Below are 17,012 nucleotides of genomic sequence, written 5' to 3' on the forward strand. Positions count from 1 at the left end.
TGTATTTCAGTCATTCCCAATCACTCTCATTCATCCGGGAACCAGTTTACATGGGAGGGGTATGTGACTCGTACAGTTGCAACAGGGGGATGCCTGGGCAGAGGAGACTTGCCATACAAAATGGAAACTTGACATTACTTTGGTTCACTTACAAACAGGTCTAAACCATACAATATCCATATGAAACAATAACAATCAATACAAAAATGATAATATAAAATATACAACAGTAAGAATCGATACAAACCTAATAATAATACAATATAAAACAGTGGATATGCAAAACCAAAAACTTGCTACCAAAATAAAAATGTTAAAGCTTATCTTGTCTGAGCTCGCTTATGCTTGTCTGTAGGGAATAGAGAGGAAGAGAAAGAAAAGCCAGAAATAATTGGGGAAGGGAAGAGAATGCATATCTATCATATATGTATATGTATGTATGAAAAAAAGAAAAACGGGGGGGTTTTAAAAACCCACTGCTTCAATTTAGGGCCTAGTTTGTCTACACATGCCCTAAGAGTATTAGGAGTTTCTAATGGAATGCATATTCTCAAAATCCATTAATGTAAACATGCTGCTTCCTCTTTAGTGAAGTTTTAATTGCTTTTTGATTATGCCAGAGAAATCAGCTCCGGGCTTGCTTTAGAACCTGCCAAATAAACAAATTAGTAAGATATACCTTTTTGTTTCCCCAAAGATTATTTAGATGCATTCCTACAAGGTGTGAGATGGACTCAAAACTGATTAGATAAACTCTCAAACTTCTGTGGTGATGACTATTAAATAAAAGGACGGCTTATACTTGAAGAAAACTTCAATTTTCAGGTCAAATCAGGGTATTTCATTAAAAAAAATGGTAGTAAATGCCAAATTTGAACCAAAAAGATTTCTCATCTCATTCCATTTCATGTAATTTTATCTTTCTAAAACACATACACAGATACTTAAACATGGTTGCCCTTAAAAAAATTGACACTTTAGATGCCAAGATAAAGTTTACTTAGTATTCTAAGTGAGGTATTCTCGAGAATTTCTTATATAGCTTGGAACTTTAAAGGATGAAAACCATCATTTTTCATCTATGCCTAATAGCTTAGTTTTTAGGCAATAAATATAAAGGTAGTGTATTAATTTTGGGGACAATTTAAGGAATACTGTAATCTTGAGATACTGTTATCTGTAAATCAGACGGCAGGACTTTGTAGGTGGTCTACAGACAGACAAACACACACACACACACACACACACACCTACCTGGTAGATCTGCACATGGTTATTTGGCTGCAGGATTGGTTTACTGAATATTCTGCTGAATATATTCATAGGTAATCAAACATGTAGAACTGGTTCCTACATTAGGGCTCTTACCCTCTCAATTCAATAAAAATGATATAAAATAAAAGTTCTGGAGTAACAGTTTTCTTTTACATTGTTAGCCAAGCAGCAGGATGGAGCTGCTGCCATGGAGATGCAACCACTGAAGAGTGCAGAAGGGGGAGATGGAGATGACAAAGACAAGAAGAAAGCTAACATGCATAAAAAAGAGAAATCTGTCCTTCAGGGAAAGCTGACCAAACTGGCAGTCCAGATAGGAAAAGCAGGTATGAATGGGTAACTGGCTAGATAACATATTATAAAGGGTACCACATCGCAATAATTTCCTCTGAATTTGTTCTAAGAGATTGTGTTTAATTAAAAGATTATTTAGAAATAAATGGCCATTGTACTATAGGGGAATGTCTACTTGTGTCATTAGGGGGCAGTAATACATTGTGGAGTGTATTGCTTTGCACTGTATTGCTTCCCCAGAAGCTTCTGGGCGGGCAGTTTACACATGCACCTGGAAGTGCAGAACACTGAGCCTGGTTGCAGCAGCTCTGACTGGCAGGGGACATGGGGGGGAGAGGGGTCAGCCTGCCAGCTTGGGGCTGCTCTGACCAGGCTCAGTGTTCTGCAGAGGTGCTGGCTGGGGCACAAGGGTCCTTCAGTGTAGGGCTAGCTGGCAGGCAGCCCCAGCACTGAAGAACCCTTGTGCCCCAGCTAGCCGGGTTGGCATCTACACATGCCCTGCTGTACATGAAGAAATTCTGCAACAGGGTAGAACTGGTGCTATCCTGCTGTGGAGTGTATTAGTTTTGCATGCCCTAAATGTCTCATGCAGACACGCCCTAGAATACTGAAGATCTTTTTCTTCTAAAACTCTCTTTTCTCACTTAATACTCTTCTAGTTTAGAAACTTAGAGACTAGAAGCTTTAAGTAACTTGGATTGTTTTGTATATTTGAATCAGAATGAAGTGCAGCTTCTCCTAGTCACTGTTCCCATGTGCAGTAATTACTCTATTTAATTTTCTGTGCCATCAAGACTTCTGAGAATGTTCCTCCAAAATCTATAATAATTTCTCAGGATCTCTGTGATATTCTATTCTTCCTCTATGGTCTCTGGCATAATTTTTGCTTCCCTGCCCCACTTAGTAATTTTTTTGCCCCAAATGTGACATACTTTTATGCCATTCTTTCAAAAAAGGATGAAAAATAAATCGCTGTTGACAGTGTTTTGTAGTGCAAAGATATAAATGATTTTACTGGAATGATAAAAGTACTTAAAAACAGTCTTGTAAGTTCAGCTATATCAGTAAATAAGCTGTTCTAAAATCTTATTATATTCACAAATGCCAACTTCCGTGTCCTATCTGGATATACTCTGACTTGTGGTACTCTCTGCTCATGTGCAGGCAAAAACCATAACACCACCATTACATCGTCATAACAACTCACTCCCTTGCTATTGTGTATTGCTATGGTGACATAGCTGCTAAAAATAACCATGCACCACTGGTACAGCACACTATGGGTTTCTACCATGCCATCATTTAATACTTGGAAGTACTAAATGATGGTATGGTAACAGTGGCACCATAGAGGCATGTGTAGACAAGCCCTCTTGTGTTTTTCTGGTAAAGATTCACTTGTTGGGAAAGTTCACATATTAAGTCATCCATGTAATATTGGCTGTCCTTTCAAATTTTGTCACTCTAGCCTACCAGAAGTTATTTTAACTCAGTTTCTTATACCTGGAAGATAGATAAACAATTCTGTGTTCAGATTTAGGGATTTTTTATAATTGAACTTTGAACGTTGTACCTGGCACTGGAGATAGGTCCAGTACCACCAAGCTCAAGAGCCTGAGACTTCAACAGTCTTGGGCTTGTAGGCCAACTGCTTGGCCTTAGTACATGGACTTGGGAGCCACCCTTCTAATCTTGCCCACCATGTCTTGATTTTATTTAAATAAGTAGAAAGTTCCAAATGGTAGTTGGAGCTCTGCATGTGGATGGCTTTTCTTGCAGGGCTCTTGCATTCTCTTCACCCTGTCCATATGCCAGCCTACATTTAAGGTCATAGGACTGGTCCTAAATAAAGAGGGAACAAAAATACCCAGACACTGGAAGCCATGTCCCAACCACAGACACAGACTCTCAGTCCTGATTTTTGAGTTCTAGGATCTTCAATGCCGAGGAGCCTCTCGTGCTTGTGTCAATATTCTCCTGACTAAATAACAGTCCTCCCAATATAAAAGAGGACTTCTGGCCTTTGAGTCAGACTCAGTGTTCCCTTAGGTGTCTGGCTGGTTATTCGTCAATTCAGCCCCACCAGACCTGTAACAATCCCTGCTGTCATGGTGGGGTCCTGCAGGATGGCCATGATCTCCCCAAAGCCCCCTTACCGTGCCAAGTTGGCCCAATGAGAACCCTCGATTCTCATCCACCACGTCTTTACTGGTAAATATATATTAGGGAGGCTGCCTTTATGTCACCTTGGTCACAGTTTTGCTGTACGCTGACCCCATGGGCTCCTGGACCCCTTGTGGATCCCATTCTGCAATGAGTGTTTCGGGGCACCATAGCCTTATGGGCTATGCGTGGCTCCAAACCGCCCCTTTACCACGCCTCCAGCCTTGCAGATGGAACTAACGCTGTTTGGTCTGGGCCTTGTTACAATTTGGCCCCCTGGTCCTCTTCGGGCTCTCCGCAGCCCCTGGCTCGCACTGTGCCTCCGCTGGCGCTTGGGCTCTCTGCAGCCCCTGGTTCGCACTGTGCCTCCACTGGTGCTCGGGCTCTCCGCAGCCCCTGGCTCGCACTGTGCCTCCACTGGTGCTTGGGCTCTCTGCAGCCCCTGGTTCGCACTGCGCCTCCACTGGTGCTTCGGCTCTCCGCAGCCCCTGGCTCGCACTGTGCCTCCACTGGTGCTTGGGCTCTCTGCAGCCCTGCAAAGTGCTGCACCCTCTCTGGCACCAGAGTCGGTGCACCCCAAAATGCTGCACCTTCTCTGGCACTGGGGTCCCCACACTGCTGTGGGTCCCCTATGAGGCCTCCTCCCCTCCATCCCCTAATAGCCTCACCCAAGCCACCGGTCTTAAATAGTAAACAAAACACAAGCCCCTGGGCTATAACATCATTCAAGCCACACCAAAGGTGCTCCATCCCTCACCAGTATCAGAGGCTGTACCTACAGTCAGGCCTCTCCCCTTAGGTTGCCCTGGGAGAGCTCCTTCTCCCTTGGCTGCTGGCAGGGAATCCTGCCCTGGTCTCAGCCTTGGGTTTATATGTGAGCCAGGCCCTGCCCCTTCTGGTCAGCTGGCAGGTGTGGGCCACTAGCTCCCTCTGGTTGCCCTGGTAACCAGCAGCTGGGGCTCCCCACTCACTGCTAAGGCTCTTTTCCTAGCAGTTTCCACTCTTCAAAGGAGCAGGGCACCTAAGTGTTCTGCAACACCCACCACTGGGTTAATTAAAAAATAATAAAGCAATTACAGGGTTAATATATCAATTGAGGCCCTACCAGGCACTGATTCACATTCTGGCCCCATGGCCCTGCTTCTCCAAAGGACCTAGTTAGGGTCTCATTAAGGAACTGTTCGTGCCTTTTCGCTCCCAGTGGTAAGATCCCTGCCATTTTAGTTGCCATAAAGGAGTCCCAGCCTGGGTACTAGATGCTGAGTGCTCCTTCAAGCACTCAGTCTTCAGGCCACTTCCCTCTCCAGAATCGGAGGGAACAGCTTTGCGTTCTGCTCCTGGAGCAGCCCCTGCTCTGCCCCTACGTGGCATTGTGTCTATGCTGCGCCTTCCTTTTCCTGGGCTGGCACCAGGCATCTGGTTATACTGGATGTCTCGGCACACCCGCCTATACACAGTGAGCAGACGCTTCTAAAACATGGCTACTGCTGCGTCTGCTGCTGCTGCTGTTCCACTGGCACCACCGATGTCCCTACAGGTAAGTAGGGAATGCCTCCAGCCCTTACCAGGCCACTGTGCTTTTCTCTGGTGCTTGGGGATTATTCTCCACGGGGTCCCCTGGTTCCCACAAATGTTCTACTTACTTGGGTAGAGCTCAATAAATATTTCAAAAATAAATCAGCCAAAAACTATCTTGGGTTGGGTTTAGCATTTAGCTTTCAAATGATAGGTAATGTTCATTGCCTTTTGAAAATATGACCCACTTTAGGATCACATTTTCATTTTTCTTTTGTTGGTTCATAGTCACATTTGTGATCAACTATTACTAGAACTATGTCCTGTTGTTAGGACAAAATAAATGTCATGAAATTGCATCCTATGTCTTTTACCCTACTATTCAAGGCCATCCACTTATTTCTGTCTGATGTTGCTATTCTCTGTATTAGTGATGCCTCCTTATATTGCAAATTAAATCAGTACATCAGCAAATTAAATTAGCACATTCTCATTTTTTGTGCCAAGGTCATTAATAAAAATACTAAAAAAAGACTGATCCTAAAACTAATCCTTAAGGATATCTACTATAGTCCTCTCCCTTCGGTCTCATAGTTTCTATTTCAATGTAACATGTTGATATCTCCCCTTATCCTGTTCTGTATTCACTGGGTAATTCTTGTACTGTTCCCCATCTTTCCTAGCATACCTAATAATTTCCCATGGTACTGTATCAATCCTCTAATAAAAAACAGATAGGTTAGCTGTATGTTATTCCCTTTGTTAGAAGGTCAATTGTTTCTTCAAAGAAAGATATGATGTTAATCTAGCATAATCTACATATTAAACACATGTTTCACTTTATCCCATTTTTCTGCAGTTTAATTATAGTTTCCTTCAAAATTTATTATATAGACTTGCATAGTATAAAGATTTGATTAATGAGTTTTGTACCTGCCCAGGTAACCATTTTTTCCCTTTTAAAAATAGGTACTATGTTTGCTATTTTCCAATTACATGGTACCTCTCCAAGGTTTATCGATTTACTAAGAATTCTTCCTCTTAGGCCAGCAGTATCTTGTCCCCATTCTTTGCGAACTCTTCAGTGGATATGATCTAGATTCCCTGACTTGAATAGTTCAGAAATTGCCTTGGATAGCAACCTCTATTTCATACCCTCACTCCCATAGTTTTGCCCACATTTTCAACATCATCATCCTTATTAAAAACAGGTATTTGTTGAGGTTTTGTGCCATGCAGAGCTGATTGTTAATCTCTTTCATCCTCATTGCATAAAGGCCCAACTCTGGAGGCCTGACTAATCATTTTGGTGATCTGGGCAGGGATGCTTTCAAGTAATAGAGAGGGGGAGGGGAGGTGACAAGCACCAGAGAACGTGGGGAGTGGCAAGTGCTGGGGAGTGTGCTGGGTGGTAGGGAAAGCCAGGCACTGAAGAGCAGGGGTGCAGGGCAGGGCTGGATGCTGCTGACCCCCATCTAAATCAGGCTTATGTCTGGGCTGGTCCTCCCTAATTACATCCCTCTTTTCTTTGTTTTCACTTATGCATTTGCCTGAAGAACCTCCTTGCCACTCCCCCTCCCTGTCTGGCAGTCCATGAGCCACATCGGCTCACAAGCAGTGAGCTATTTGTTATAATTTCTTTTGTAAGGTCTGATTTACCTTGACTTTAGGCAATTCTCACTGTATTCTAGTACTTCTTGAATGCTAAATGTAGCTTTCTTTGCTGATTAAGCTCTTTAAAAATTCCTAATAGGCTCTTTGCTTATGCTTGATAGTCTTTTTGAAGTGGTTATTTGTCCATTTACATCTGTATTTTTTCACCTTGCTTGGGAAGCAAGTCCCAGATAGCTTTTGCACCTTTCACTTCAAAATATTAAAGTCTTTGAGTTCTTCAGTCAACTCAATTGAATAATTTCCTTAATTTTTCTAAGTTCTCCCTTCTAAAATAAAATGCCATAATTATAGGTTTCTTTCTATTTATCCTTCTGTTCAATTTACAATGTTTCAAATCTTGATCTTTCAAATCTTCTCTGATGGGATTTTGTATACTCTTTCTTTCCATTACCATTCAGTGAAGAAATCTGTCATGGTTCACATCCAGGAATATATTAGGTATACCATTTTTTCTCTAATATAAGAAGTTTAAACTCTCCCACAATGACACAGTTGCTGAATATCTTTATAATGTAATAGCATCATAGAGGGGTCTGCCCATATGCAAATCTGATTCTGGGGTGTTGTTGTAGTAGGTCCAGAAAATTCCAGTGTTGTCTGATACCTCCAGGCACTTGGCCCTCACCTGTCTGTCTGACAGTCTCACAGCCTAGATCTATACAGCCTCTGCACCTTTGGCATTCTCAGTTGTTAGGGAGTAGGCCTGAAGTTCAGTCAGAGAGAAACCTTAGGTCTCTCTCTTTCACTCTTCACATTGTAGGGCTGCCCTCACTTTCAGGCATGTGCAGATGAAGTGGGTTTTTAAAAACACCGCTTCAATTTAGGGCCCTTTAAACCCCCATGTCGTGTACACACACAAACTTACCTGCCTCTCTGGCAGCAGGGAAGGGAGGGCAAGCTGCCAGTGGGCAGAGTGGTCCCTAGGCTGGGGAGAGGGGCTTGTGCTTCCCTCTGTGGCAGTGGTACCCCCACCCCCAGCTGGCACCCGCCTGCCTCCTCGGCTTGTGCCATCTCGAGAGGCACCACAGCCACAGAGAGAAGCACTGGGCCCCTGCGCATCTCAGGCAGGCAGACAGGTTCCAAGGGTGGGGGTGGGAAGGATCAGGCTCACCACTTTTTTTTTCCCCTCGGGCGGAGCCTGCCTTCCCAGGCTGCCTGCGTGGGCTTTCTGCAGAGCCCCTGAGCTTCACAGGGCCTGGTTCTTAACTTTGTGGTGGCAGGGCAGCAAACTAAAACTCCTCAGAAGAGTTTTAGTTTGCTAGGCCCCGAAGTCATTTCATAGATTTCATAGACATCAGGGCTGGAAGGGACCTCGGTAGATCATCCAGTCCAGCCCCCTGCCCAAAGGGCATGAAGTCAGCTGGCGTCATAGGATCCCAGCAAGATAAGCATCCAATTTACTCTTGAAGGTGTTCAATGTAGGTGCTTGAACCACCTCCGCTGGCAGACTGTTCCAGACCTTGGGGCCTTGGACAGTAAAGAAATTCTTCCTTATGTCCAGCCTGAAACGGTCTTGCAGGAGTTTGTGACCGTTCGACCTCGTCATCCCTTGGGGCGCTCTGGTGAACAGCCGTTCCCCCAGATCCTGGTGGTCACCCCTGATAAACTTATAGGTGGCCATCAGATCACCCCTGAGCCTGTGCTTTTCCAGGCTAAAGAGTCCCATGGCTCTCAGCCTGTCATCGTAAGATCTGTTTTCCTGACCTCTGATCATGCGCGTGGCTCTCCTCTGGACTCTCTCAAGCTTCTCCACATCCTTTTTGAATTGTGGAGCCCAAAACTGGACGCAGTACTCCAGCTGCGGCCTCACCAAGGCCGAGTACAAGGGGAGAACAACGTCCTGGGATTTGCTCGAGAAGCATCTATGGATGCACGCCAGCATTTTGGTCGCTTTACTAGCCCCAGCATCGCATTGCAGGCTCATGTTCATCTTGTGGTCAATGATGACCCCCAAGTCTTTTTCTTCTGTAGTGCTAACCAACGTAGCACTGCCAAGCCTATAAGGATGCTGCAGGTTTTTCCTCCCAAGGTGGAGAACCTTGCATTTATCGGTGTTAAACACCATGAGGTTCTCGTCTGCCCATTTGCTGAGCTTGTCCAGGTCAGCCTGGATCACCCGCCTATCTTCTGGCATGGTTGCTTTGCCCCAAAGTTTGGTGTCATCGGCGAACTTGGCCAGTCCACTCCTGACTCCAGTGTCCACATCGTTAATGAAGATGTTGAACAGTATGGGTCCCAAGACAGAGCCTTGAGGGACCCCACTGGTCACAGGGCACCATGATGAGTGACTGCCATCAATCACAACCCTCTGGGTCCAACCACAAAGCCAATTTCCCAGCCAGCGGATCGTGGTGGAGCCAAGGCCACAACTGGGCCAAGAGGTGATCATGGAATACCAGATCAAAAGCTTTTTTGAAGTCAAGATATATGACATCAATCTCTTCTCCCTTGTCCAGGTGATAGGTCACGTGGTCATAGAAGGAAATGAGATTGGTCAAACAAGACCTACCCGCAACAAACCCGTGCTGGCTGTCCCTTAGAATGTTAGCCTGGGCCAGTCCCTCAAGGATGGCCTCCTTAATAAACTTTTCTAAGATCTTCCCCAGGATAGAAGTCAGGCTAATGGGCCTGTAGTTAGCCGGATCCACTCTCCTCCCTTTCTTGAAGATCAGCACCACATTGGCCTTCTTCCAGTCTTCGGGCACTACACCAGAGTGCCAGGAGTTTTCAAAGATCCGTGCCAGGGGCTGGGCTATGACGCTCGCCAGCTCCTTGAGTACCCTGGGGTGCAAATTGTCAGGGCCGGCTGACTTGAAGGTATCCAGCTTCTCAAGGTGTTCCTTCATGAGGTCAGCATTGATGGAGGGTAGGGGATCCTCCTCACCCAGATTTCCCTGTCCCATAGCAGGCATGGGCATCCCATGTGACTGATGAAAGACTGACGCAAAGTACCTATTTAATAGGTTGGCTTTTTCCTGGGCGTCAGTTGTCAGTTGCCCCGTCTGGTTTAGAAGGGGTCCAACATTGCCCTTGCTTTTCCTCTGGCTCCCCACATATCTGAAAAAGGACTTTTTGTTGTGCTTGATGCCTGAAGCTAGTTGGAGTTCAGTTGCAGCCTTGGCTTTCCTGGTTTGGTCCCTGCAGGACCGGACCAGCACGGAGTAATCCTCCTTGGAGGTGAATCCCGTCCTCCATCCTTTGTAGGCTTTCCTTTTTAGCCACAGGAGGTCCGCTAGGTCCCTGGAGAGCCAGGAGGGCTGCTGTGCCTTCTTGCTGCCTTTCCTCCGTGTTGGAATAGATTTAGCTTGTGCACTGAGGATCGCTTCCTTAAGAAGCAACCACTCTTCTTGAACTCCCATCTCCCTGGGGTCATGGTCCCTGAGGGCCTGACCGACTAGCCTCTTGAGCTTGTCAAAGTCGGCTTTTCTGAAGTCAAGAACTTCTGTGTTGCTGACTGACTTGCCATCTTTACGGCGGATGGTGAAGGTGATCAGCTCGTGGTCGCTATTACCCAACTTCCCATCAATCACTAGGTCACCGATTAGGTCGTCCCCCATAGCCAATACGAGGTCAAGCAGCGCTTTGCCTCTCATTGGCCCATAGACTTCTTGAGTCAGGTAGAGGTCATCCACGCACGAGAGAGAGAGCTTTGTGCCCGCTCAGATTTAGCTGAGTGATCTTCCCACAAGATGTCCGGGTAATTGAAGTCACCCATGACAACCAAGGTCCTGGAGCAAGCGGCCTCAGTCGTTCCCGGGTGAACTCCTGGTCAAGCTTGGGACTTTGAGTGCATTACACCACCGAATGTGCTACAGTGGCTGAAATTACTGCATAATATGCAGCCTACATGTGCAAACACCAAAGTGGTGCAAAAGCATTTAGTCTACTTTAAAGTGTCTTGCACAGATGCCCCTCCTTTCGTCTACACATGGCCTTAGGCCCTTGCAATGTCTGGCCTTATCAAACCTTGCTCCATCATTCACAGGTCTTTCAGGTTTATCACCCTGCCCCTGCAGTCAGCACTTTGGGCTCATCAGCCTCTAATCTGTACAAGTAATCTACAGGGCCATCTTGCCCAGGCCCATGCCCTGCAGTCCCTTGGGCCAAATCGGCTCACAAGCAGTTTATAACTATAGCTCTGCTGCCAAGGATATTCTCGTTCTGGCACTGCCAGTGCCTATTTGCCCAGCTGTCCCTAAAATTAGGCCCCAGGGATTCACCCTTCTGGCCAGCACAATTTGGCCTTAAGGGGACAGCTTCCCTTTTTTTCTCACACTCAATCTCCTCATTATAATGAGATTAAGAGGTCTCCCATTACCAGGGTCCACAACAGACTCCCAGCTTTACCCCAATAAAGTCTTAAGTGGTATTTAATTTATAAGAATTACAACAATTCAAAATTACCAAAGTGTATCTTTTGTTGTTACACATATAAAATAGTGACTCTAAAGTGTAGCATATAAATTGGAAAGACAGTGTGAATGTAGTTATTTGGAGTAAGGTAAAAAGGATTTCCCAGTGTTGATATAATGTTAGGTTTCTCCAGTGTTATAAATCACTGAAAAATGCTTACTAGTTGGCTGTAAAACACTACTTTGGAAACACTGATACTTCAGAATTTTTAAGAATAAAAATTCATCATTCTCCATATCAAAAATAAATACATGTCTTGGAGGCAAATGCATCTTTACATTGGTAATCTTGCCCAGCCACTGTATTCAAATAAACTTAAATATAGTATATTAATTTCTAATACATGTAAATGGATATGTTCTTAAAGTCTATGAAAATATGCTTTTATATAAACAAAAGCATGTGAAAATACAGCTTAGTATATATATCTAAGAGGTAATAACAACAATAATATTTGGTGATTTCACGTTGTTATAACAGTAGAGATAAGGGTGAAACTGGAAAAAGAAACGCTTAATTTCAAAGTCTGCACAATAAGACACTGAGAGTAGAGTTATTAAAAAAAATAGATGTGAGATAACCTACAAGTGTGTAATGTTCAGTTCTCTCATATTAATAGAAATCCCAGAAACAACTGAGGTAATATAGTCTACTTATAACATTTAACACTGATGCTACTTATAACTAGTACTATCCTTATGCTATAGTTATGTTATATATATACTTTATTTATAAACTGCTTATAGACGATAGCAATTCTATGATTCTGTGTATACTCCTCCTACTTATAGACTATGCGTATGATATAGACTATGCTTATGCTATAGTCTATTTACAGCATTCAACACTGATGCTGAATTTTGTCATTTGACTTAAGGGTAGGTTCATATCAGATTAAATATGAGTTTCAAGCTGAATATGATTTTATTTCTTAATATTTTGCCTTGTAAGTCATTTTTTTATATTTACAGGTTTGGTGATGTCTGCCATAACTGTAATCATTTTGGTACTGTACTTTGCTATTGAGACCTTCGTGATCAACAAGAAGCAGTGGTTGCCTGAGTGCACTCCTGTCTATGTACAGTATTTTGTTAAGTTCTTCATCATTGGTGTCACTGTGCTTGTGGTGGCTGTTCCTGAAGGACTTCCACTTGCTGTCACTATTTCTCTCGCTTATTCTGTCAAGGTGAGCAACAGTTTAAACAATAAATGGGGAAAAATATCATATCTATCAATTCTCTTATGATGAATTAATTTGCTAGTAACACAGTCTTTAATATTACTGTATGGAAGAAAGTTGTGTCATATTAGTCAATATAATCAGCATCTCTGCTGTTAGTGAAGCTGCTTTAAAAGCTTGGCACTACTTCATTATTGAAAGTTCTTCTAAGCAAAATGCCAGCAAAATAAGTTTACTGCCATACATTCCAAAAATTGTACTTCAGAGAAGAATACTAAACAAGCAATTAAGACATTTAAAATAAACCTCTATTCTACTTTTTGTGCCCAAACGGGCACTACCCAGTTGCGTAACTGCCATTTTTGGCTCTTTTTTTCAGGGGCGTGACCAAGACATAGGCATTAGGGTTTACAACCCAAAGGATCAGGAGCCGGTGGTTCAGGAGACTGAGGTCTGTAAGGGATCAAAAATGTAGGCAGTCAGCTTGGGCTGGGAGTGGGGCCAGGAACAGGAGCCAAAGATCTAGATCACAGTCACTACTGGGGGTCACAAGCAGAGGACCCAGAGACCAGGACACTAGGAACAAATAGGCAGGAACCAGGAAACAAGAAACTAAACACCTGCCCTGGATGAGCATAAGCCATGAAATTGCAAAAGATTGAGGCCCAGGAGGATTTAGAAGTAGGGGAGACCGCTCATATTTTAGCTTAATAACTAAGTGACTGTGGCACTCATCCAGGAAGTAGGGGACTCGAATTCTAGGCTTTTCATCTAGAGAGGATTTGAACCTATCTCTCTCCACATTTCAGTACAGGGTACAGGATGGGTATTAGCCAGACCCCTTCCAAGGCCTCCTTTTGAAGATGGCTCCCTGACCATCTAAGGTAGGGATATATAGGGGACTGAGCAAAAAAAAATCAAGCTTGAGGGTGCATGGCTCAGTGAAATAACTGTTGATCTGTGAAGGAAACAGTCCTGGGTCTTACCATGGACTGTTGCTCCCAATGGGACATGGGGTCTGAACTTCAGGATGTATGCTCAGGTATGTCTGTACTGAGCCCCATACTTGTCTGGCATAGCCTACTGTACATGCTCAGTGGCTGTGTGACTGCTTACCACGTGGAGTAGGATCCAGATTCAAAACTGGCTTGTACTGTATCCCAGACTGTATTTTCACCTCCTCTGCATCATGTAGCTTCCTTGCAGTGACTCTGTCTCTGGCATCAGGGAAAGCAGAAAAGTATCAGTGGCACAGGCTGCAGCAGTAGAGGCTGGAGGTTTGCTGCTGCTGAACAGGGAGGAAGGAGGGAGGACGGAGATGTTATCTCCTTTTTGCTGGTCATATCCATGTTGAGCAGTCAAAAATACACCTGTTTCCTGTGACAAAAAGGAAGTAATGTCTCCCCAGGAGCAGCGAATGTCTGGCTGTTGCTCATGCAGCACATGTGACCGTTGTCTCTCTGCAGGGAAGGTGCAAAGCGCAAGGGAAGGTGAAGGCGGGGAAATGGGGAGGGTGGTGAGGTGCCTCCTATTCCCATTCCAGCACCCTCCCCTCCCCTTCCCTCTCCTCCCCCAGGCCCACCCATCATTATGTTACTGGTAGGATCACAAACTGTATGTAAAGGCCAAAAATGATGATTACATGGATGGGTAACTGTCATTTGGGCATGTAAAGTAAAATAAAATCCTGCCCATACTTAAAGTAGGCTCTCTGATATTCTTTGGGCAAGATGTATTAAGAGGATATTAGAGCATCTAATTATTTTAGGAATATACTGGAAGGGGCCTAGTCAGACCTCAAATGCATTACCCTGAATTCACAGTCATTCATCAACTGAAAGAAGCTCCAATACAACTATTGCGAACCTTCAGGTACAGAGGAACACTCCACTGCAGCAAGAGGGAGGTAGTTCGTTATTGTAACAAAAGCTGCTGCCAGGGGTGGCTGTGATATCTTCTGGTGGCATCTGAGCCCTTTTTTTACCCTGACTTTTAAGCATTCTCCCCTTTTAGCCATGCCCAAGCCTTGCAGTTGTTACCAATCAATCAAGTATCATTCATCCAGTGGACCCTTGGCCCCAATCTACCTTACTTTCTCATTCCCACCCTGGGCCCTGGGCTCCCCAGCCTCCTCAGCCTGACTCTAGGCTCTAGGCTCCCTATCCCCATCCATTTCAGCCCCACTATGGGCCCTAGTCTCTCTAGCCTCATTCATCTTGGCCCCTCTCTGGTCCCAGAGCTCTCTAGCCCCTTGTCTCTGGCCTGCTCCCAGACTCTGGGTCTTACTCCTAGATCTCTGTCTATCTTTCCTCTGCCTTGTTCCCAGGCTAGCCTTACTCCCAGACCTCTGGCCCTACTCCCAAGCCCTACTCCCAAGCCGTACTGGCCTATTTGGATCTCCACCTCCCCTTAATTCCACCCTAAACTGCTGGCCTAAGGGTGTATTACCCATAGGCATTCTTGGCATCCATTAAGAGTTTCTTTGTAGACTGCTCTGTAGCCCTTCGTACATCAGCCTTCAGGGCCAGACTTCCTGCCCACCTCAGGCCCTGGGCTTATATACACCCTAAGTCCAGACCCCTTTTAGTCAGGTGTCTCACTTGATTGCTGATTATGCTCTCTGCAATCTTTTTTTCCTTAAAATAACAGGAACCGTAAGTGCCTTGTTACAGTTTTGCTTAGAAGATGTAAGGAGAATGCCCCATGTTACTGCAAAAGACAATTGACCTTGCACACCCCCAGCCTGTGCTAATCTGACCTAGTAAATATAATTCCTTCCTGACCCCAAACTTGGCTACCAGTAACTTAAAACTTCCTTGTAAAAAAATATAGCTTTGAGAAGGATTTGTTTTCTTTAAAACTCTCTATATTGAGGAAGGCAGTTTCTATAAGTTTTTTTCATGCATTTTATTAAATGCTGTTAGAGGGTGCGTGTACATGAGTGCGGCGGCTGCTCCAATGTGCTGTAATTATAGCGCGTTGGCACATACTCAATTAACTGAGTCTACTGGAGTGTGGTAATTACTGTGCTCCAGAAGCCTCCTGTGTCTTGTGTATCAATGTCCCCACGCTGAAAAAATGGTGGTGGGGGCACTTGAACTAAAGTTTGTTGAATGAGCTTGAGTTCAAGTGCCCCCCCCTACCATTTAGAAGCACAGGGACATTGGTACATGAGACACTGTGGAGCGTTAATTAGTGCAGTTCTAGACTCCCTGCTCCCCCCAACCCCTGGAATACTTGTAAAAGTGCCCATATTATCTAAAGCTAATATAAATTATTCTATCAGAAATGTTAAGGGCTTTAAAATTTAAATTCTAAAACCTGGAGTTGTGGATAAGTCTCAGAAGCGTGTCCTGAGATTACATTACACATCTATTTGTTATGTGTGCATTCATCTGCCAATTAACAAAATAAATTTATTATTAAAAATAATTAAAATAAAACATTTTATTTTCTTGTTGTATGTAAAGAAAAACTGAGGTGCAGAGAGAAAGCATGAACATTTGAAATGATTTACACATAGTCACACACCAAAGTTGCACCTAAATTTGAAAGGGAAAGAAGATATTCACATTCTTATTTCCTTGTTCTGACCATTAAATATGGCAAACCGTGTTCTGAATCAGTTGCATTAAAATATATATATTTAATTTCTACCTGCAAGGCCAGATTGTGATGCCCAGTTGCTTACCATCTTATGCCATATAAATTTCACTGACTTCCGTGGACCTTCAGTTAGAGTAACATACTGCTCTATAAGTACAGGTTTAATAATCTGTTGCATAGTGATGCTAATGCAACAGAGAAAAAGATTCAGTTATTCATGGTAACAGATTTTTGCAAGATGCATGGCTCAACTGGTTAGTTTTATTTTTTTCTATAAGATCACCTATATTCATGGGATGAATAATAATGGGATCTGAGAAACTACAACAGAATCTAAGTCAGTTGAGTATAGCTAGCTTCTTGGAATACATTACTTGTCAGAGTAAGGAAGTTTTGGTTCAATATTAAAATAAGTATTTAAAAGTTTATAAATTAATAGTTCTCAAATTTTCTGGCACTTGCTGTAGCTTTTTAAACATCTCTTTTTATACTTTTATCTTTGCTGATTTGTACCTAGTAAGAAGTTCATTTTCAGACTTAGTTACTACTAAATAAATCTGAACCTTTAGAGCTCTTTGCTGATAGAAAACAGATATCTATATAAAAAACTATGAAAAATTCAAATGTATCCTTTTCATTTGTTACAGTGATAAATGTTGAAAAAAACCCTATTTACTAGCATATACTTTGGATAGGTAAATAATTTGAATAGATAAGCTGATAAGTAAAAACATGTTAAACTGATGTTGCAGAAATTTCTTAGATGAGATACGCTATGAATATTGAGATAACTACATCCACTCATTGAAGATTAAATTGGCAAGCATTTCAAGAGATGGTTACTACTTGGTCCCAACCCTGTGTTAAACAAGAACACCATTTTAATAATCCA

General features: G+C 43.6%; 1 protein-coding gene across 6 annotated transcripts in view; it reads left to right on the forward strand.

Moving 5' to 3' along the window:
* Positions 1-17,012, forward strand: part of ATP2B2 (ATPase plasma membrane Ca2+ transporting 2) — a 1,084,469-nt gene that overhangs the window by 858,816 nt on the left and 208,641 nt on the right. For all 6 annotated transcript variants that reach the window (XM_090021539.1, XM_090021533.1, XM_090021535.1 and 3 more), the window contains 2 exons: positions 1,437-1,601; positions 12,306-12,520. In XM_090021539.1, coding sequence (XP_089877665.1) covers positions 1,437-1,601; positions 12,306-12,520 — 380 coding nt within the window. The remainder of the gene's footprint in view (positions 1-1,436; positions 1,602-12,305; positions 12,521-17,012) is intronic.

Source organism: Crocodylus siamensis, chromosome 11 (assembly GCF_052110815.1).
Source record: "Crocodylus siamensis isolate JL-2025a chromosome 11, ASM5211081v1, whole genome shotgun sequence".
NCBI classification, from domain to species: domain Eukaryota; kingdom Metazoa; phylum Chordata; order Crocodylia; family Crocodylidae; genus Crocodylus; species Crocodylus siamensis.